The 24,754-nt window shown below is 32.7% G+C and overlaps 1 protein-coding gene across 2 annotated transcripts in view; it reads left to right on the top strand.

The window, feature by feature from the left end:
- The window catches only part of LOC128984907 (uncharacterized), a 109,909-nt gene that overhangs the window by 69,385 nt on the left and 15,770 nt on the right, over positions 1-24,754 (top strand). For both annotated transcript variants that reach the window (XM_054404288.1, XM_054404280.1), the window contains one exon: positions 5,450-5,539. In XM_054404288.1, the coding sequence (XP_054260263.1) occupies positions 5,450-5,539 (90 nt within the window). The remainder of the gene's footprint in view (positions 1-5,449; positions 5,540-24,754) is intronic.

Raw genomic sequence — 24,754 nt, 5'->3', positions numbered from 1 at the left:
TTTAGTATTTTATTTACATAATAAATTATAAACAAAAGAAATATCTGATATAGTGTACAGATCTGTATCTTGTTCTTTTATTTTCCTATTGTCCTTTTTGTCATTCAGTAACAAAACAAAACAACACTTCTGATCGTCTGGTTCGGCATTTTATGGTCACCATTTAATTTTTTTTTTTAAGTATCAAGTATCAACAAGTCTACAAAGAGGTTAGGCCTAAATATTTTATAATTTTATGAAAGTTTTCATCAGTAAAATTATTTTTTTCTTAAGTTAGATTGAGTTTCAAAAAAGATATTTCTAAGATCCAATACAATATTTACAAGACACAAACTACCATGAATTAATTTCTTTGGAAATTACCTGTAACAGTTTTATATTTTTGAATAAAGAAAATATATCTTTTTGTCTCTACTTCCTTGTTTTGTTACTTGTATTTTGTCAGCAATTGGAACAACCGGGTGGTGTAATAGGGGCGGGGGAGGGGGAGGGTCTATGACCTTGAGTGTCCCCGGGCCTGGCTCGGGTTGTGTAAGATGGGAGGGGAGGGGAGGGGGAGGGTCTGTAACCTTGAGTGTCCCGGGGCCCGGCTGTGAGAGTGATTCATGGTTTTTTGTTTACATTCTACTACCCTTCCTTCCGAGAAAAAGACCCTACAGTTTCAAAAACATTGACTTACAGTATAAAAACATTGAGTTGTGTTGCTAATTAGGGCACTATAATGTCTCTGCTGTCTACTTATGTTGCCAAATTAGCATTTAACTTTCTTTTCTCTTGATTTAATATAATTTTCTATATATTAGGAGTTCCTTTTCGGGTACCTAATAATTGTGATATTGTTTGACTTGAGTTTATGGATTTTTAATTCTTTTCATTTATTAGCTAAAATCAGTTGTTTTAGGATTTTAATCTCTTGCAATACCTATAACTGTGCCTATAACTGTGTATCTATAACTGTGTATGACATGATATGCAATTTTTACAGTCTTTACTATAACTATACCATAAACAATGTATGTGTGTTATTTTATAAAAAGATAGGGCATTTGCCAGGAATTATTAAGGAAATTGACAGGAAAGCAGGCTTCCAATCTCCAGTGGTTGAAAAAGTGGTTAGTGACCACGAAAATTTCTACTTTTAATTTTGTGATGTTTTATGTGTCTCTATGGACTTATTTAAAGGTAAGCCTGCTTTCCTGTCAATTTCCTTAATAATGTGTGTTATTTATTGTTTTAGAGTTTTATAGTAAATTAGTTTACACAATATCTTTTCTTCAATGAGTTCTCCACTTGTTATGTTGCTTAGTCTATTACTATTTTAGGCCCTATAAAAAATAATTCCTATATAAAGCTGTAGGCATACTAATGCCAATAATAGATAATTCTTTATTTATGATGATGTAACTAATAATGCTATTGTAAGTGTGAGAGGAGGTTAGGAGGCAGGGAATGAATGATTCATATTGCATGGTGGAAACATAGAATTTTTATTTTCTTCTTGCTTGCAGTCTTGAAGCCACAGGCCCTAAACTTGTGATAAGGTTAATTGATTTGATTATGATCCATTTATATTAAGTTCCATTACAAACTTGTTGTAATATAGCTGTTTAGATATTTCAACAGTTATGAAAATGGGAAAGAATGGCTTGATAAAAAAAATTATTTTCTTCTTTCTTGCAGTTGAGGCAACTCCTAATCTTAAGTTAGCTGTATATAAGTTATGAACATGAAATAATATACATAAATACAATCTTTTTCCATATGTTATTTTCAAGTAATATTATAAACACAGATAGGAGTTAAAAAAAGAAAAAAAATCCGGTAATTAATAATTTTTGGCCCGACCCGATTTTGGCCCGAAACCCAAGGACCAAAATTATTGGCCCGACCCGACCCGACCCGAACCAAAAAAGTCTGACCCGCAGACCCCTAATTTTGATACACTCGGTATTTCAAAGTCTAAATAGAGGGCAGGTCAATTTGTAACACGCAGCAATTCGAAGTTTCGTCGGAAAAACACTCTATAATTCTAAGTAACTCAGTAATTCGAAGTTTCGTCAGTTAACACTCTATAATTCGAAGTCATGCTGTAATTCGAAGTTTCGTCGAAAAAACACTCTATAAATTAAAGTCACGCAGTAATTCGAAGTTTAGTCGGCAAAACACTCTATAATTCGAAGTGATCTCTTCCTGTTATAACAGGAAACTATACAGTACAGTACATCCTGTTTCTTTGGTAGGCTACTGTTGGACTTTTTGATGTTTGTTTAGTTAGAGCAGTAGTCTGAGTTAGTTCACTGACTTGTTTTTCTAAGTTGGCAATCCCATCTCTAGATTGCGCGACATCTCCTTGAGCACAAACGTAGTTGTCGACAGCTGATAGTTCAGCTATTGGCGAAATATATAGCGCTAAATAACAGACTTCTTTGCAACTAAAGTAACTGAAAAATAAGCCGTTGATTGTTTAAAAGTGTACTAAAATACGGTACAGTATGATGTTTTATTGTAACGTGCTGTACCTTTGTATGTATTAAAAAATGAACTCTCTGTAATTCGAATGGTTTATTTTTCTCCCGATAAATCGAACTCTTGATAATTCAAAACTCTTGATAATTCAAATTTAAATGCTTGGCCCACCAATTTCGAATTATCAAGAGTCTACTGTAGCTTATTCCCTATATGGGAAATTCGCTAAAAACATATCAATCAATTTTTACATGCTCGTGAAGTGGCAGAGCGACTATAATAGACACAGTCGTAAAAACACGTTAAAAAACCGTTTTATTCACTGAAATATGTAATTATTCATATGATAAAATATCTCATTAGAAAGTCCATGAAATTCTGTGCTTTGTGGTATTTAATTGTTTTAGATTGCACAACTGGTGCTGAAGTTATCAGCCGTTATTTTTCTTGACTATTTGTCTGACCTCCATCTCTATTGACCATCTACTAACAAGTTGAGTTTTGGTGTGATTTTACTTTATCAGTTTACATCGTGATTATAAGCTGTAAATTTGTAAATGTTTTGTTTGGATAATATTTTTGTGCCTTGACTGAAATGTGACATTACTTTTAGAAACTTGAGACACTCTTTTTTTCCCGGTTTTTGTGAACATTATTGCCTGTTTACCAACAACGAATGTCATGGGTGTGGCTGTGACTTCATCACTTTGAATCATATTTATTAAATGTAAATTTGTATTTAGTTTGTAAACTTTTTCTTGTGTATGGACTTTTTACTAAATTTGAAGTTTGGGACATTACATTTAGCCTGTTTTTGAAATATTTTGTCATAGTGAATAAACAATTTGATCGCCTCATGAAAAAGGCGCAGCAGAATTTTATATAAGACACTATAAAACATTTATTTCATTATATTTGCCTTTATAACTATATATTTTTATGTAGGGGAATAAGTTTACTTTTATTGATATAATTGGTATTTGGGTATGTGTTTAACAAAACGTTTTTCTAAAAAAGTATTAAGGTATTAAAAGCCATATCAAAAATTAAAAAAATTAAAAATCAAATATAGACTAATTTATTCCATGAAAATAAAAATTGTTTCAAAAAATTACAATAATGCTAAAAAATAATGGATGGTCCCCACATAGGTAAAGCCTGTGCGTGAGGAACGAGTTCTCTTAAATCTTATCTTCCATAAAGATTTAAATAGTAATGATGATCTTCCATTAAGAAATCTTACTTCTTTTGATCTCCAATGTTATTTATTGCCTTTACAAAAATGTGTACTTTACTACATTTCTTGAGAAAACATTTATTTGGTTTTTGTTAGAAATTTTTAGTGCAAAATTGTGAAATTTGCCATTTTTTGTGTTTAGGTCATACCTTTCTAAAACAAAATGGTGATTGAAATCTTCAAATCAAAGTTTTACTTTTAAAATTTCAAAATAAAAAAAATTTATATTATTTCTACATAATGTACTACCTATATTCTATATTTCTACTAATTCTACATATGTACAATACTTACTGCCTTAATATTTATTCTGTTGCCATTTTCAAATTCTTCATTTCATTACGAACAATTCAAGTAGGCCTATACGGTTCAATAGGTTTGCTCTGTTGGTTTAGTTTATATGAATTTTTGAAAATATGACTGCAAAATCGCCTAAAATGCCTTGCTACTACAGAGTTCGCCCATTGCCAGTTGGAGGGTTAACTATAGAACATCACAACTCCTTGACTCCGTGGTTCCAACATAAATAATGTTGAATAATTGGAGGAGCAAAACCAATTACAGTAGAACCTCGATAGTCCGACACTTTGTGGAATTAGGAGGTGTCGAACTATCGAAATGTCGAATTATAGGGAGTAAATGGAGTTTAATATACAGGAAAGTAAAAATACAAGTTTTATATCGAAATCACCCAAATTTATTAAATACAAAAAGCTTAACAATTTCACTGTTCATTAGTCTCAAGTCAACAATAAATGACAAATTAATGTTCAAGTCAACTTACATCACACAATAGTAACCATTAAATATCACTTGAAAAAATATTTTGTGATCTTCGATTGTTTTTCACTCTTATAACTGGAAAGAACTGGTCCTGGTCATTAACCGGCGCACGTGTCAAAACAAAACATTAATCGCTAATGTTTAGACAGGTAGCCTCAGTCTGTGTCGAACTACAAGGAGTGTCGAACTATTGAAGGTTTACTGTAACATATCAGCTAAATTAGTATTGGAAAAGTAATAAACTCATTTACTACTATCATTCAATACTATTCAATACCTTATGACAAAGATAATTTTGAAAGTAATTAATTTAATGAAAACACAGAAATGCTAAATAAGTTAGGTACTCATGTTGAGATTTGTGCAATAACTGGAAAGGCAGTTGAGGGTTAGACAAGGCTGGATATTATTTAAATGTAGGGTGAGAAATAAATAAAATAAATATTTATAAATATAGTAATAGGCCTAATGGTTTTTTTTGCTCAATTTGTTTTTCTATCTGTTTATTAAGTTCTGTAAAGTTGTTCTCTTTCTTCATTGCTGTTAACTACTCAAAAGGGATTTCTTCTTTACTTTCCTGAGTTGTATGATAGCATTAAATCTTCACAGCTGCTACTAAACCATGGTTTATTCTTTTGTCGTCTCTGTGTTTTCCCCAATGTTAATTAATATCAACAATTGTATTTGCCTGATCTTGTAGGCATGTAATTTATTAGCCAGTAATTTTTTCTCAATTATTTTACACACTACAATTAAGAAGTAAAACATTAAAAATATTCTTTGAATTTTTCTTGAAATAGCCTACTATGGTTATGTAACGTAATTTTAGAGGGCACGGTTGTTCCACCGCCCAGTTGCCTAGACCCCAGATATTTGAGGTTCTACTGTTAATGTAAAATAGCATAGTTTTTTTTTTACTGTAGTATTTGTACCACACTGTTATTAATTTGTTTTGTGTTACAGCCCTAAAAACCCAATCGGATGCAGTTCTTTGTTTGTTGGAAATTTAAAGAAAGACATAACTTATCAGGAAGTCCACAATGTTTTTATCAAGTAAGTTTGCCATGAAGGCAATATACATATCTATTCTGGGTATCTAAATATTTCAGTTCTGTAATTGCGGCTCATTTTCTTATGTGTATTTATTTGTTATAGCCTATTTTCTTACAACTGCAACAATGTCTCTTAACTTAATTTTTTAGTAAAAATAGAAAATTCTAATTCTAATTCTTGAGGATTTTTTGATAAAAATATGATAAATTAACGTAAGTACTTATGAGTTAATTCCTAAAGCGGCCCAAACAAACACTACACGTGCTTTTTACAATACTACTATACAATACTACAATACTACTCTGTGCCATTTTTTATATTGGCTGGCATTGGCACGCTGTGCTCTGACTTAGCACGTTGTTCTCTGACTTAGCACGTTGTTGCCCACACACTTGAGCTTCAGTGTAGCTTGCGACATGCTTTTTCCACAATAATCAGTGCCTGTGCTTTTATTTTGATAGTGTTTTGCTATTAAACAAGTTAAAGCAAGCTCTGCCACTTATAGCGATAAGTGTGATTCATGAAGAAAAGAAGAAAACCCGCAAGAGGAGGTTAACATGGACCAAAGGTTGAGGTGTTGGTTGGCACTTTGTTTTAACCCTCCGAGTGTTTTGTGTCGCTGCAGCGACTCACAAACACTGTTTACGGCGAAGGCTCTATGACTGACAAAATCGGATTGAACTGGATCGAGTTAGGTATCGTTTTATTTGAGAGATTCAGAGCTTTCTCCGGAGGTCTGTCTCTAAGCGCTATTCATTTTAGTTCCGAAAATATTGTAGCAGACAGCTGACGTGCGTATTTGTAAACAGCTTTGTTAACCTCGGACCGATGACTGATGTGTTTTATTACGTTTATCATTGTTTTAGTGTTAAAAATCAAAAGTAGTGATATACGTGGTGCATTATAAGAAGATTTAAGTGATTTTGAAGGGCTGGTTGATGATCCTGAAGAAGTAGGTGTATATAGTGTGTAAGTAGTGATATTGATGTAAATTATCAGCCAGATTCCTAGCTATGGTTAGGCTATGCATTCTTAGCTAAACGTTACCGGTATGTACTGAAATCAGTTTTTTGCCCATAACTTATTTATTTGCAAATCTACTTCCTTATATTATTATATATTTGTAATCCTCATAAAATTTAGAACAAAATTTTTATTTTCCAAAATATTTTTTTTTACCTAAAAAATTTTTTTGAAACAAATGTTCCTTATGTTCTATGTATAATATTGAAGCCCATGATTTTTCAAACAAAATGGTATATAGAACAGTATAATTAACATTGTTTTCAAGTTTCTCAGATCCGTTTTAATAAAACCTTGCAAATGAGCAAAACATAGGCAGACATTAAGGCCAAAACAAGGGACACTCGGAGGGGTTTTTTTTTTATTTTTTCATATTCCTTAGTCTTTACTCTCCACAAACAAGGATGATAGCGGTATGCATCAATAAATACTGGCAAGAAATGTGGTGACAAAGATGCCGTCAATCACTCATTTTGAATTACAAGTAAGAACTAATCTCTACTCCGCGGAAATATTCGAGGCGGCTGAGGGATTAGGACTGTTACGCTCGGCCGCTCTGGGTTTTGGCCATGAGTCGCCTACTGGGCTCAATGCATAGTTGGTAAAATTTTTGAATTTCAAAAACCTTCAAGTGTACAATAAATAACGTAATTTTTGTAACCTGCGTCAAATAACAAGAACATTGAACTTAAACATGAAATAATTGCGATAGGGATGTGTCGAATTTGAATCTCGAATCCACCAAATTTTAAGAAAAGATTCGGATTCGAGATTCGATTAACAAAATTCAAAAATAAAAATAAAATGATTTTTTTAAATAGAATTATAAGGCATATGCTGTGACATTGCTTTAACCATAAAGGTTTATTGATGTCGTAATATACACTATACTGTGACATTGCCTAACCATAGAGGTTATTGATGGTCAAAATCAGAAATTTTGAATCTCAAAACCGAAACCGAAACTTTTAAAAATCAAATCTCGAATCTCAAAACCTAAACGCGAATCTTTTTTACTTAGCTGGTTAAATAGGTCAAGGTTACAAAAAATATAGGTAATAATAAAATGTTAAGTATGCAATCAAAACCGAAAGAGATCTACTCCTGACACTGACATAACATAAATATTTATCTGAATATTATTAACTTGAATACAACTTTTTTTTACAACCAACATTAAAATAAATTAAACCCCTAACACCAACATAAACATAAACAGGGATATTAGATTAATTAGAACATTTAGCAGTCAATATTCATAACCAGATGTGTAAAACATAGTAAAATTTTAATGTAGGCTGACGATTTTAAATTTTTTTTAAATATTGACACAATCTTTGATTCTCAACAGCTACAAACTTATATTGATGAACTAATTGCTTGGAGTAAAGATGATATATTATTTAATGTTAAAAAATGTGCTATTATGACTTAAACAAGGAAAACTAGCCAAACTATTGTAAACTTTCCTTATACAATGGATGGTGTTGTCTTATGTAGAAAGTCAGCATTTAAATATCTGTGTACTGAAGTATTAGTTGATGGAACCATTATCAATAACCCCAAAGTTATTCTAAACTATTTTAATCAGAACTATATTAACATCAAACAAAAATTAAATATTCAAAGTTTGCCAGAAAGAGCAGTGGAATGCTGTAAAAAAGTATTAGTTCCAGATAGGTTAAATTTTAATTTCAGAGAAGTGAAAATTAAGGAAATTATAAAAATCATACAGAATTTGCCAAATAAAACCTATTTTAATAATAAACTACTTTCAGTTTACAACCTATTTTAATAATCAACTACTTTCAGGCAGTTTTCCGAGCACATAAAAGGCTTATCAGATGTTTGTTTAAGATCTTCATAATTTATTACTAGGGTAGTGATGCAATAAAAAAGCCATCAGCAGTCCCAAATTCATTAATATTTTATCACTTTCATTTATTACTAGGTAGTAATTGTTTTGATATCCAAATTCTAGTTTATCATAAAAATAATAGTTTGTATAATAGCTGTTAAATTTAATCTGTAACTCTAGTCAGTATTTTCGTATTTTACAATTGTGAAATGGCTTTTTTCTAAAAAAAAGTTTACAAGACACAAACTACCATGAATTACTTTCTTTGAAAATAATCTGTAACATTATTATCTATAACATTTATTTATAACAGTCATGTTTTTTAATAAAGAAATATATATTTTTGTCCACTACTTCCTTGTTTTGTTACACAATTTTGTTAGCAATTGGAGCAAATGGTGGTGCAAGATGGGAGGGGGAGGGTCTATGACCTTGAGTGCCCCCTGCCTCGCTGGTGAGAGTGATTTATGGTTTGTTTACATCCTGCTACCCTTCCTTCCAAGAAAAAGGCCCTTACAGTTTCAAAAACATTGACTTACAGTTTAGAAACATTGACCTGTGTTGCTAATTAGGGCACTAGTGTATCTGCATTATGTTGCCAAGTTGGCATTTAATTTTCTTTTCTATCGATTTAATATAATCTTCTATATATTAATTAGTTAAAAGTTCCTTTTAGGGCACCTAATTAATTGTGATATAAACAATATCTTGACTTGAGCTTATGGATTTTTAGTTCTTTTAATTTATTAGTTATCAAAATTCAGTTATTTTTAGGTTTCAATCTTTTGCTGTGCTGTAGGTCTATCTATGCTACTGTATGACATGATATGCAATTTGTACAGTCCTTAGTAATTATACCGTAAACAATGTGTGTGTCAAATACTATTTTAGAGTTTTATAGTAAATCAGTTTACACAATATCTTTTTGTAGAGGGTCTGATTACTTTTTTATCTGATCACGATGGCCAGTTACTAAAAATAAAATGTCAAAATTAGATAAAAAATTTAAATTTACCAATAAAACAAGAAATACGTAAATTCTCATTAGAAAATATAAATCTTTTTTAAAGCTACTTTCCCAGGAAACATGGGCTGATGTGTAAAGGTTGAAAATAAATATGATGTATTCTACTAATTATTTGCCTTCTATTTTGATCAGGCTTTTCCAAAATTACTGGTTACAAAAAGAAAGAAGAAATGTACCTGGATATCTAAAGAGCTGAAGGATAAACAAAAGCAGATAATAGAAACAACTAAGGAGTATCGGAGTAAAAAGAGTAGGGGCTTAAAATGTTATCTAGACAAAGAAAAAAAATTATATAAAACTGAACTAAATCAAGCATAATTATTTTCAGAAAAAGATTAAAAATTCCACTAATATTCAAAGAACAGTTTGGTCTATAATTAACTCTGAAGTTGGTCAAAATGAGAGGCAATCACAAAATATAACTTTAAAGCAAGATTCTGGTATTGTGTCTGATCCAAATATAATTGCAAACATGTTCAATGAGCATTTCAGTAATATTATAACTGATCTGACTGGTAATAATAATTCTGTGAATTGTGATGTACCCACATATAGTTTTAGCGATGACTTGTACATTAAGCAAAAATTTGAACTTAAACCAATAAGTGAGAGGGAGGTGGAAGGAATCATAAATTCGTTAAAAAACAAGTATTCTTGTGGCCATGACGAAATCCCAGTCACAGTGATTAAGGGTGTTAAAAATAACATTAATAAAATTCTGTGCCATTTGATAAATTCTTCATTTGTATCAGGAATATTCCCAGAAAATTTAAAGCAAGCAAAATTAATTCCATTACATAAAAAGAACGATACATCAAATGTATCAAATTATCGACCGTTGTCTATACTTCCGTCCATTTCCAAAATATATGAAAAAGCTGTGTATCTACAATTTTATGAATATTTGGGGAGTTTTAAAATGCTGGATGAAAATCAACATGGCTTCCGAAGGGGGAGATCTGTTGTCAGTGCAGCTGTATCTTTTGTTGAAACCGTGATCAACTCAGTTGACCACAGTAAGTGTACAACAGGTATATTCATGGACCTTTCAAAAGCTGTTGATAGTGTCAAACACTCTAAACTTCTAGAAAGGCTTAAAATTCTGGGAGTATCAAGAAGATCTCTTGATTGGTTCACTTCATATTTAACAAATAGGTCTCAATATGTAGAAATATCTCATCTAACGGATAAAAATAAAGTAATGAAATCAAACTCAGCTTATAGACCAGTCAAATTTGGGGTGCCTCAAGGTTCTATTCTGGGGCCTTTTTTTCTTTTTGTGTTACTTGAGGGGCATGGAAAATATGATAATTCATAAACAAAATTCAAAATTATGTCTCTACGCTGATGACTCAAATTTAATTTTATCAGCTGACTCATTGGAGGAGATACAAATTTTTTTCTTCTAAAGAACTTAATAACATTGGAGACTACTTACATGATCATAACCTTATTTTAAATTCTGAAAAAACTAAGTTCATAACGTTTAAAACACAACAAAACCGAAAATCTTCAGATCCAACACTAGAATATAAATCACAAAACATCAATAGGGAAAGTAGTATAATTTTTCTAGGTTTAACGATAGATGAGTACCTAAATTGGGATAAGCATGTTAAAAAGATCCTGCTAAAGATTAATTCTGGAGTTTATGCTCTATCAAAAATGTCTTTTTATTGCAATATAAACACTTTAAAGAATATATATTTTGCTCATGTACATTCCCATATCCAATTCGGTATAGCATTATACAGTTCAACAAAACAAAGAAATATGGACTCTATTTTAAAACAACAAAAAAAAGCTATCAGGATAATGCTCAAGCTAAAGGGGGATGATTCAGCCAAACAACACTTTGCACATCTAAACAATTTTACAGTTTATGGACAATATATATATATGAAGTTATTCTTATTGCTAGAAAAAGATTTCCGTGAAAAACCGATGACCAGCCACAACTATAAGCTTAGGAAAAATACCCCGCCGCAGCAAACCTGCAGACTAAGCCAATTTCCATTTGCATGATTGGATTTACACTAAAATGTCTACTTAAAAATATAACATTTATTTCCTATTTAAATAGAATTAGTTTAACAAGTATTTAGGTTTGCTGCATCAGGGAGGGTAAAACTGTTTTTTTGTTGTTAGCGAATTTCCCTATAGGGAAGTAGCTATTACCGTAGGTGGCACGGTAAGACCTAGACCCGGGACCGATTTACTTTTTCATTTTGATGTCCCCAGAGGCCAAAAACACCATTCGTTCAAATTTTTATATATGTATATATATATAGACTTATATATATATACGTCCGTGAACGCGATAACTTGAGTAATTGTTGTCCGATTTTGTTGAAATTTGGTTTAAAGGTGTAAAGCGGGATAAACTTGAATGAGTTCGCGAACCAGCACGATCGGACCATGAGAACGGGGCTTTACGGGGGGGGTTTTATGGGGTAAAAATTGGTTTTTCTCACTTTTGACCTTCAAAACACAAAATTTCCCGATTTCTCTTTAGACCTTTTTAAAGAGCTTAAAAAAACAATTATTTAGTATATAAAAGTATTTTTGTTCAATTATTAGTAACGGAGAAAATTTAAAAAAAATGTAAATTTAAAATTCCCATGTATTCTTATGTAGAATAATGTCAAATGTTGTAGTTTGCTTGTTTATGGATATATTTTGATCAAACTTGCCAAATTTATTTATTTTGTACTAAGCTATCAATATTTTACTCAAAAACACACTTTATTAGTTTCCTTGTAGCAGCAAACCTAGGTACTCGTTAAACCTAATGTTATTAAAATATATTTAACTGAAAATCAATTCAGACAAATGGAAATTCGCTTAGTCGGCAGGTTTGCTGCGGCGGGGGTATTTTTTTTGTAAAATGTTAATAACATTTTCCACATTTAATCAAAATTAAACAAGCAAACTACAACAGTTTACTTATTCTCCATAAGAATAACATGGCAATTTTAAATTTACATTTTTTTATATTTTCTCCGTAACCATTAGGCGCATAATAACGCTTTAATATACTAAATTATTTGTTTTTTTAAGCTCTACAAAATGGTTTGGAAAGAAATTGCAAAATTTTATGTTTTTTGGGTAAAAAATGGGAAAAACCTATTTTTACCCCATAAAACAGCTTTCCCGTTGTCTGATCATGCTGGTTCGCGAACTCGTTCGAATAAATGTAGGTTTACATGTTTATACCAAATTTCATCAAAATCGGATCATTTTTGCTCGAGTTATCGTGCTAACAGACACATATATATACAGTAGACCCCCTCTTAACCGACCTCGTATTAACCGATAATTGGATTATCCGCCTTCGATCGTAAAATAATACAGTTTGTTTTAACCGACCTTGCTTTGAGAGCAGTTCGGTTTAACTGCCGCTTTCTAGGAATCTCGGCATTTCCGCTCCCACGCTGGGCGATGAGAACTGAACCATACGCTTATCGCCACAGGATATGACTAAGAATAAATTATTTTGTATTGATCACAAAAATTATAGCATAGCCTATTGTCAGTTTGTCATCATCGTTCTTAGCGCGAGCACATCTGATCTGATTTGTTATCTGTATGGCAAATTTATAACATCATAAAGTGTGTTACCTGATTATCTTATCACTGGAGTAAACAAACAGAAACAACAGAACTTGTAGGCAGGGCAGGGAAAGGGGGTTTACAACTCCAAGGTCAAGATAGTTTTTTTGCCTGGAGCCTCCATTGAGAGGTTATAAACATCCTGTCTTGTAACAAAATGGTTGCATGCATCTTTAATTTTGACATAAGGTTCTGTACTGTATCAATTAATACATTACAGTACTGTTATTGAAATATTTTTATTGATAAATTTTTATTGACTCTTGCCTAGTACTATAATATATTCCACTGAAAGTAGGCCTATTTGACTTAACCGTGTTTTGTGTTTATTTGTGACTTTTCTGTCAATACGAAAAAGGAGATAAGAGTAGTTTATTTTATAAATAATGTAAGTATGACTTCAAAATAATGATTATATAATTCCAAATGAATAGCACTTCATTATATTATGATTTTAGGGATTGCCCGTTATAACCGACCTTTTGAGTTATCCGACCTAGGTCCGGTCCCATTAGGGTCGGTTAAGAGGGGGTCTACTATATATATATATATATATATAATATATATATATAATATATATATAATATATATAATATATAATATATATATAATATATATATATGAATTTGAACGGATGGTGTTTTTGGCCTCTAGGGACCTCAAAACGAAAAAAAAATCGGTCCCGAGTCCAGGTCTTACCATGAGTACTACGGTAATAGCTTATTCCCTATATGGGAAATTCGCTAAAAGTGGGGTTGTTGAACCTCATAGACTCAAGTTTTATGAAAATAACCGTCCAATGCAGGCCAAAGATTTTTAAAATTTATCCCCAAAAATATAAAAAAAGAAACAGATTTTAATAAGTTTAAAAAATTACTCAAAGATTATATATTAAATTTAGCTATTTATTCTATGGAAGAGTTCTCCACCTCCCTGGCATAGGTAGCATTATAGTCTGGCAGAAGCTCGAAGGACTCCAGCGGATTAGGCGACCCTTCGCCCACGCACGCGCACTCACCAGCGGCTGCTCAATACCTGCCCCATCCCTCGCCCGCCCGGCAGGTGACTCACCACTGGCTTGCGGCCATAACAAATATGAAAATTAAAATTTTTAACATTTTTTGTTATAGAATTGCAATTATTTGAATTGACAATAAAGTTGTGAGTTTAATAAGCTAAAATTTGACTTGATCCCACGACTTTAAGCTTTGAATTATAACGCTTCAGTATTTTTCAGTAGGCTACAGTATTTTGATTTCTGGGGTATAGGTTTTTGCATAATATATTATTAATGTGAGTTAGCTTTGATAAGTACTATGTATAGCTATGTACAGTTAATGTTGTAGGTCAAATATTTCCTAATTGGCAACCAACTTAAACTTTAAAAAACTTAGAATAAAAAGATTCATTAAAATAATCTGTACTTACTACTTAATATTTATTTTTTTAAACGTAATGGTTAAATAGAGATTTGATTAAGTTATCCCTTTTTAGAGTTTGGGTTTGCTCTGTAACCCCTAACGGTGGAGGTTGTAGCTTTGCGTTCGCAAAATGGAATATTATTTGCTGAACTGAAAGAAGTAACGAAGGACGTCGGAAGTGAATGTGGCTCTTTAAGCCGGGTCGAAAGTGCTACAAATGACTTCGAAGATGAAGAAACACCTGTTTCAAAGAAAAGCCGGACCATCATCCGTACACCGAGGAAAACCCGTCGTAAGTCGTATAATAGCTATGTTTAAAAATATCTATCAAACTGGTTCTTACGTTGTACTGAGTATTATAGCTTATTACAAATGTATATATTGTACATTTGTATTTTTCTAAGTCCTCTACCTTATTGCGTATCATAATATTAGAGATTAATAAAAGATTTTTTCAAGGAACTTAAATTTATTTTAAAGACCTTTGATTAGTGCGTATCAAAAGCTTACTCATCACAACTAAATATTATGCAACACACTTTTCATACAACCTAGAAATAAAAATAGTGTTTTTGAAAGCTTGAAGTCGTGGGATCAAGTCGAATTTTAGCTTGATAAACTCACAATTTTATTGTGAAAACAAATAATTGCAACTGAAATGAAAAATATTAAAAAATTTCATTGTCATCTTATTTACTGGCGCAAGCCAGTGGTGAGTTGCCGGCCGCCGGGGGAGGGAGGGGCAGGTACTGCTGGGCCGCCGCTGGTGAGAGTGTGTGAGTGAGGGTCGCCTAATCCGCTGGAGTCCTTCGAGCTTCTGCCAGACTATAAGTTATTTTAATTTTGTATTTCATTCTTAATTAACTAAAGACTTGTTGTTATTGTTTTACTTGTTAATACTTACTAATATCATTGTAATTGTATTTCTTTTTATTGACGCTATTCATTGTACCACCTTTGTACAAAAAATATGAATAAAGAATATGAATATGAATATTTCTTCAATGAGTTGTCATGTTGCTTAAGCCATGGGTCACACTAGGGTGTTCGCCAGCCGCTGGTGATCAGCAGCTCAGTGTCAGCTGCGAATTTTGTGGTCACATTAAGCTGACAGTCGCGGCCTCTTTCAATTCGCCGCTGATGCCAGCCTAGTGTGACCCGTGCCTTAGCCTTTTACAATTTTAGGCCCTATAAAAATAATTCTTATGTAAAGCTGTAGGCCTACTAGTGCCAATAATAGATTTATGCATTTATGATGCTGTAACTAATAATGCTATTGCAAGTGTGAGGTTTTGTACTTAGGAGGTTAGGAGGGAGGGAATGAATGATACATATTGCATTGTGGAAACATAGAATTTTTATTTTCTTCTTTCTTGCAGTTTTTAAGCCAGTCAACAGGCTCTAAAATTGTGATATGTATGTTAATTGATTTGTTTATAATCTTTTTATATTAAGTTCCATTCAACACTTTTTGTAATTTAGCTATTTATAGTCATTTCAATAGTTATAAAAATGGGAAAGAATGTCTTGATAAAAAACAATTGTATTTTCTTCTTTCTTACAGTTGAGGCTATTCCCACCCTGTAAATGAAAAATGAAATATAAAAATGAAATAATATACATAAATATTGTTTTTTTTTTCATATTTTATTATCAAGTTATATTATAAACAAAGATAGAAGTTAATCCCACATTTTTCCTCTTCAGGGTTAACTGATGTATGGTCTGGGACTTCTTCTAATTCACAAAAACGTCTAAGTTGATCATCTAGAGAATGTTCAATGGTTACAAAATTGGAAACAATAGATGAAAGCTGTTCATATGGCTGTATTTTGCCGTTAAAATTGATTGGACCCATCAAAATATATCCGAAACTACTTTGGTAAGGAACGGGGTAACCTTTGGGAGCAGGCATCCGCCCGCCATCTATTACCTCAGGGTACAAGTCTGCACCCAACAAAAATTCAATTTTTCCTGGTACGTCAAAAGTAGGATCTGCAAGTTCTAAATGTTTGTATCCGTCTTTGATACATTTGAGATGTAATTTTCTTCAGAATCACAGCATTAGTCTGAAGGCGAAATTCAGAATCAAAACGAGGTTTCAGAGTGCACGATACAACTCCTTTTGTAGATAAAACAGTAGATTCTGCAATACCAGATTCATGTTCATTGAATTTCTTTCGAGGAAGGCACAGGCGCTGACAACAATCTTCAGTTATAAAGGAAGTCTGAGATCCAGAATCAATCAAAGTTCTAACTGGTTGGAATTGACCTGATCCATCCTTATTCCTTTATATGAATTAAAGCAGTTCCTAACAAAACTAAAGAAGACCTAACACTGCTGCATGCATGCAAGGGACTTGACTTAAGTTTTTCAGCTGGTTGAATGGAATTTTCATTAGGACCTACTTTATTATTCTGCCCTATCCTAACCTGAGCCTTGTTGGTTAGGCCAATGTCATCATTATGTAGTAAACTGTTGTGTCTTGCTCCACATTTAAAACAGCTATTTTTTTAAGTACACTCATTTAGTTTATGCGAGGTCCGTAAACAATTAAAACAAGAATTTTGTGTTTTAATCCAATCCCTACGCTGAGCAGGAGTTTGTCGTCCAAAACTTTCGCATTTATAAATTGTGTGAGCTTCCTTGCAAAATAAGCACTTAACTGCATTGAGATTAGATACACAGGCTCTTTGATGAAAATAAGGCTTATTATTAGTGTATTGATTATACGGTTTATTTCTAGAAACTTCAGTCACAAAAGTGTGAACAGTTTCAAGAGCTTTACACTGTTCATCTAGAAAACTCAAAAATTGGTCAAAAGTAGGCAATTCAATGTCAGAATGTTTAAGTTCAAAATCATTGCGCATCTTATGATCGATTTTGCAAACAACACTGTGAAGCAAGAGAAAGCTCCATTGCTCAACAGGTAGGCCTAGTGTTTTTAAAGCACTTGTATTTTCAGACAAGGTATCAATGAAGTTTCTCAAAGCCTTTGGAGATTTTGAAGTTACTGAAGATATGTTTTGTATTTCATCCAAGTAACATGTAGCAAGTTTACGCTTATTTTGGAATCTAGATACAAAACTTTTCCAAGTAATGGTATAATTGACATCAGTTATGGGGAGATTCTTTGCTAACCTCAATGCATCATTTGTACATGAGCCAATAAGGTACATGAACCGTTCAATGTTTGACAATGATTTATTTTCATGCACTAGTTGTCTAAATAAATCATAAAAGGTAGGCCATTCTTTGAAGTTGCCAGAAAATGTAGGCAAACTAATTTTAGGTAACTTTGCTTGGCTTTGTACGGGCAAATGGTTAGTTTCAGATCTAGAACTAGGTGGTTGTACTTGTTCAATTTTGGGAGGGACAATCTTTGACATAATAGTTAAAATGTAGTAATATTTGTCACTAACACTATCAGAAAGCTCTTCTACTTTACTATAATCTGATTCTTCTAATTGACTTTTCAAAGCAATTATTTCTGATTGGAGTGTGTTAAATTCCTCAAATAACTCATGAATGGATGCACTACGAATTTTAAAGGATTCACAATCTTCAGACTCGGTGGTTATTCCTAAGCTTAAGCCTAGATTATAAACTTTGTCTATTTTCTTTAAAGCACAATTTCTACGAAACTGGACTGCATCAAGTTGGCTTTTAAGTTTCTTAACTACTTCATCCGTCATGTTACTAGAAGTGGGTTAGAAGAAACTAGCATGAATTGTTGTAGTCTAACAATGGTACCAATTGTGGCTGTACATACAAGGTAAAGTAATTGAAAAGGGCCAAAAGAACAGAAAATGAATAAGAGATGTAAATTCAGGTCCAATATCCCAAAGCTTAGAGGATTGTGTAACTTGTTGATTCCTGGATGGGAAAACAGCACAATGTGAATCTGTTGATTCCTTGGTAGAAAACAGTAATCTTCAAACTGTAGAAATTGATAAAAATGGACTTACAATAGATGCTGTGCACAATGAATCCGGCTCGAAGGACCATAATGTTTTTGATAAATTGATTTTTAAATACACTTTTGTTAGACATAAATGTAACACTCACTTCATTCAATTCTTTATTTTTACAATATAGTCTAATTCTTGTACTATTTGTTTTGGTTCTTTTTAACATATGTTTCTAATTCTGCTTTTTACAGTATAATATGAAAGTTTATTAGGGTTGATTATATATATTGGGATTATATCAATTGGGCCTTAACAACAGGATTCATGGGATCCTCAGCATAAAGTACAAACCACATACAAACTGCAAAATGTGTGTCGAAGGTCTGATTAGACCTTCCGAGATTTAGACCTTCAGCAACTGATCCGTTTTTTACCTTCCTTTAATCTTTTTCATTTTGTGCTTCATGTAACATACATAGACTAGAGGGCCGCTCATGCCCTTGACAAATAAATTAACATTTTCGCACAAATACAAATCAATATCGTCATTAGACAAGAATTAAAAAATAAAATTTATAAACAAAACCTACCACGGCATATTCTTGAACAAGTATGCCTACAAACCTACGATAAGCATGTTTGTTATTATTATACTTAACCTACAAATGCTATGACTTAGGGTATGACTTAGGGGGTGCCTGCTTTCCTAGATAAAATATCCTAACTAATTGCGAGTGCAACGTGAACTTAGAAAAAGACTAGTAAGAATTTACAACTGTGAATTTCTCAGAGTTGATTGACAGTTCAAACGAACCTATGGCCACAGACTACGGAAACCTACAGTATTATTGTATTAGTATACTGTATTTGTATTATTATGTTACTAGCAGAGTACCCGTCCTTCGTACGGGGTTGGCATATAAGTATAAATACTTATTGCAGTTATGGGAGAGGACACGATTTAAAAAAAAAATTGGTCTTTTAATTTATACGGTATCCTATAGTGTAGCACACATCTACCATAGTCCTGATGTTCTACCACTGCACCTAAACCATGGAAAAAAGTAAAGTTCTCATTGTGTACCACAACTTTTTTTTTGCTAGTTGGTTCAAATTAGCTGTGGTCATTAATGCAAACAAACAACATAATAGTGCTGCACCCTGTTTGGCAAGCCTTATCACTTTTTAATGCTGTTTAATATCATAGAACCAACTTGTACAGTTGAAACGGCTGACAAAATTCTTTAATTTCTTTAAATATGAATACTCATAAGTAGGGATGGACGAGATTGGATTTTTAGTTTGAGACGAGACGAGACGAGATTTTTTATTTCTCATAAAATTTTGAGACGAGATCGAGACGGGATTTCCCTTCTCATACACAACGGGAAATGCACGTTTGGAATTTTTACCTGATTTTGTAACATTGTTAGATGACTGTTTAAATACAAAAATAATGATAATAGGCAAGAATATTAACAATCTTTTATTAAAAAACATCAGCATAACATTTTTTTATTAATCACGCCTAACTTATTAAAAATGCTAACTTATTAGGAAACATAGTGATATCAGTTAGGATAGAGTTCAACTTATCCTAAAATAAAATAAATCATAAAATAAAATATTAATTTTTATAAAATAGTTACTTGTTTTGACTTTTTTATAGTAATAAAACATTCCTCACACTGCTAACACTTAGCAAAACTTCTCAAATGTTATTAAAATAATTAAAGTAATATTTACATTTGAAGAATTAATAAAATAAGAACGCCTTCGCAAAGGAAACGCAACTACAACACGCTCCTGTATTGCGGGTATTGCATTGACTTTCTGCAGGCGTTTTTAATTTTTTTTTTTTTTTTTTTTTTAATTCTTGTCTCGATAAAAATCTCGGCCAAAAAGAAATCTTGTCTCATGTAACGAGATTTAAAATTTCCCGAAAATTTCCCGAAATTTCGAGACTTGACCATCCCTACTCATAAGGTTAACATGAGAAATTCCAGAGCCAGAGCCACCGGGGCGGAGACTAAAAGAATTTTTGAGGTAAGAATATGTTAATCGGGGATGTCATCTATCATCATACCAAATTTCAACCTTGTCGGTTTAGTATTTTTCGCGTTTGCTTGTCACAAACATCCATCCATCCATCCATACATCCATGGTTTGCACTGTAAACATAAAGCTATCACAATAGTTCCAAACCGACAAATGGAAAAATAGGAAAATATGAATAAATATGGAAAATAGGGTAATTTTCTAACATATTTTAGTGAAATTATATAATCAAGCAAATGGAAATTCAGTCTACAGATTTGCTGTGGCAGGGGGATTATATTACGGTTTACACAAAAATAAATCAAAACAAACCTCATAACACTCAGGAAAAGGGCCTAGGTTGATAGGGCAACGATTATAGAATCTTAATTATTTCCTATATCCATGATGAATGATTTCTTTTAAAACAAATTATTCTCAGTAAAATATTATTACAGCATTTCACAAAAATAGAACAGACTCAGTATAATAGATCATAAACATAAACAAATGAAGTAACTGAAAGAATCATATACTAATTAAATTACATTAACGTATGGTTTGACAGCTACATTTAAGTAATGTAAAATAATGTTTACATTCGGGCTAGTAACATCATTATTTTAAATTTATAATCCTTACCCTCTCTGCTCTAATATTCGTGCATTATTTAATATGTTTGAACCAGCTGTGTGGAATTGTGAAATCAAAATTCATTTGACAGTTAGTTCTGGTTGTTTACATTTTTAAATTTAAATTAGGTGAACCGACATATTGGCCCTCTGATCGTCAAAAAATACCAGACCTTCTTAATTTTTTCGTTACGAAAGGTGTATCCCGAGATTGTGTGACAATCGAGCAATCTCTGGACCTTTCCTCAGACCACTCACCTGTAATTTTAACGATCGCTTCAACTGTTATATTCAAACCTATTTCACCACATTTATGTAACAAAAATACAGATTGGAATTATTTTCGTGAATTAATGGATCAAAATTTAAAGATTTCTGTGTGTTTGAAGAGGGAAGAAGATTTGAATCTTGCTGTTGAACATTTCAACAAAACAATTCAAGACTCCTCGGGACCGAGGCCAGTCCGGACAACGGGTTTTCCACTTAAACCGACGTCCCCCAAAACACGTTAAAACGGACTGTTTACTGTGATATTCAACTTAAATTTAGGAGAGCATTGTATTTAAACACGTGATCACTAGTCTCAAGTCTTTCCCACGAGAACAGTCGTTTCAGTACTGTCCACTTCCTGCCGATCTAGTCCGGTTAACAATGTGCTGATAAAAATTGTCCGGTTAAAGAGATATCATTTCCGCCGAGTGTAGTCCGGTCAAACCGATGTCCGGTTAAAAGGTATCCAGATAAGAGGGAGTCTACTGTAATATAAAATCAGAAATAAGCTATCCAATTGAAATTAATAGGAAAATTGCCGAAAAACGCCGACTCCGTAGAATATGGCAAAACTCTAAAGATCAGACGGATAAAAGAAATCTAAACAAGGCCATTCAACAACTAAAAAGGTTACTGTTTAAATTAAACAATGACCGATTTCAAGATTTCACATCAAACCTTTCTCCATCTGAAGCTAGTGACTACTCCCTTTGGAAAGTTACAAAAAACTTAAAACGTCCACAAATTTGCATTCCACCTATTCTAAAAGAAGACGGTTCTTGGGCCAAAAACAACATAGAGAAAGCAGATGTCTTTGCTTCATACTTCAAAGAAGTGTTCAAACCATATAATATAAATTCAAACGTTGAACAAGAAATTTTGGAATTCCTCGATTCACCAAATCAACTTGATTTACTGATCAAATTGTTTACACCATCCGAAGTAGCTAAAGTAATAAAAGACGATTTAAACGGCAAAAAAGCCCCCGGTTATGATCTGATAACAGGTAAAGTGTTGAATGAGCTGCCTAGAAAAGGAATAGTATTCTTTACAGTACTTTTCAATGCAGTTTTATGCCTCGAATACTTCCCAATACAGTGGAAGGTTTCACAAATTGTTGTTATTCCGAAACCTGGTAAACCTTTAAATCAAGCATCCTCGTATCGGCCTATATCTCCAAATTATAATTGACGAAAAAGAATTGTTGCCTTCCCATCAGTTTGGATTCCGCCGAAAGCATTACACCATTGAGCAAGTGCATAGAATAGTGAATGTAATCAAAAAAGATCTTGAAAATAAACGTTTTTGTTCATCTGCTTTTTGGACGTAGCCCAGGCGTTTGATAAAGTCTGGCACACAGTACTATTGTTCAAAATTAAAACTTTGCTGCCCCATACACACTATGGAGTGTTGAAATCGTATTTGTCAAACGCTTTTTTCAAATTAAATATCAAGATGTAGTTACAGATGTGCATGAAATTGAATCAGGTGTACCACAAGGCAGTGTTCTTGGACCTATTTTGTATATTTTGTTCACGTATGACCTTCCAAGTACTCAGGGTATTACAGTTGCAACATTTGCAGACGACACTGCTTTTTTGTCATCAAATCAGGATCCTATTCTAGCATCATCAAACCTTTCGGCTGCATTAGACGATTTGTCTCAGTGGCTACAGAATTGGAAAATTAAAGTAAATGAAACAAAATCCGTTCGAGTTACATTTACTATGTCTACAAGAACTTGCCCCCCAGTAACATTGAATAATGTAATGCTTCCACAATCCAACGAAGTTAAGTACCTTGGTACGCATCTCGACAGACGGCTTACATGGCATTCACACATTTAGAACAAACGACTTCATTTAAATTTAAAAACAAACAAACTAAATTGGCTTATTGGTCAAAATTCAAAATTATATTGAAACCTATTCGGATCTACGGTATCCAACTCTGGGGAACCACTTCAAACTCGAACATAGAAATAGTTCAACGATTTCAATCTAAAACACTAAGAAAGATTTTACAAGCACCTTGGTTTGTCACAAATAAAGTTATTCATCAAGATACAAAATTACCCTATGTTAGAGAAGAAATAAAAAAACGAAGTGAAAAATATCAAAGAAAATTAGAAATCCATCCAAATTTCCTGGCAGTTAACCTCCTCGATAATAGTGAAGCTACATATAGTAGCCCAGTCAATGAATGCAATAAAACACCCTTTTTCGCAACTAAATGGTGGAAAGCTGGATTTTTTATATGTAATAGAACCACATGAGAGGTGTATTTTCCCAAAAGTCCCCACTTCTACCCCTTGAGCTTTCCCCCCCACCACCCCTCCAAACATAGAAATTGCAGTGATTTACTTAGTTGATCATATTTCGAATGTTATGAAAGCTATCGAGCTGCAATTTGTTTTGTTTTATTTCTGATTAGTTTTCCTACAACTTTTATATTCATAACATTTTTCTAAAACCAATACTTAGGGAGATATAAAATTTAAACTTCGTTAAAAGCTTTGTTTCAGAGTGCAAAATCTTGTTTTTCTCTATGTATACTTTTAAATATAAATAATACGCAAATATGGTTCAAACAAAAGTTTTAGTACGTTTTTCAAGGTTTACAAATATATTATTGGTTAGTCATCTAGGTGACCGGGTGATGAGCTGAGCGTCGGCAAAGTGAGCGCATCTAGCCCAGCCAATAAACGCACCAACTGCCTTTTTTCGTAGCTAAATAGTGGAAAGCTGAGATTGTTATATGTGATGGAACCACTTAAGACGTGTATTTTCTAAAAGTTCCCGATTCTCCCCCCCCAACCCCCCTCCCAACCCCCCCTCAAAACCTGGAAATTACAGTCGCTCACTGTACTGGATATAATTCAAATTCTACGCATGCCATCGTAGTGTAATTTGGTTTGTATTTTTTATAATTAGTTTATCTACAACTGTTGTACTAAAGATTTTCTTATAAAACTATATCCACAGAGATAAAACATTTAAACTTTGTTTTACAATGTTCATGTTTAAGAGTACACAATTTTGTTTTACCCTCTATATATTTTTTCCCAAATAAAATACGCAAAATGTTTCAAACAAAAACTTTAGTATGTTTCTTAAGCTTTATAAATATATATTTGATTAGTCATCTGAAAAAAACTGATGTAGTGTGGGGCGTCGGCATTGTCGGCAAAGACACCGGGTGCAGGCTTCCGCGCAGCGCAGCACCGCCCGTCGATGCGTCGCGTCATAGGCACCGACATCGCTAAAGTTCTCAAAGGTTTATTACAAATGCTATGGCCTTGTACTTTTTAGTTCACTACCAAAACAATCTGTATCCAAGCTTAACCGTTAACAGTAAAAACAATTATTATTTAGATGGAACCCAATAATTTTTTTATAACCAGTTTTGGTTCAGGTAAATTAA

Source organism: Macrosteles quadrilineatus, unplaced genomic scaffold (genome assembly GCF_028750875.1).
Source record: "Macrosteles quadrilineatus isolate MER2022 unplaced genomic scaffold, UCM_ALF_1.0 Scaffold_1__1_contigs__length_201487025, whole genome shotgun sequence".
In the NCBI taxonomy this organism is placed as follows: Eukaryota; Metazoa; Arthropoda; class Insecta; order Hemiptera; family Cicadellidae; genus Macrosteles; species Macrosteles quadrilineatus.
The sequence above is the reverse complement of the archived record's forward strand: the minus strand, read 5'-3'. Positions and strand labels throughout refer to the sequence as shown.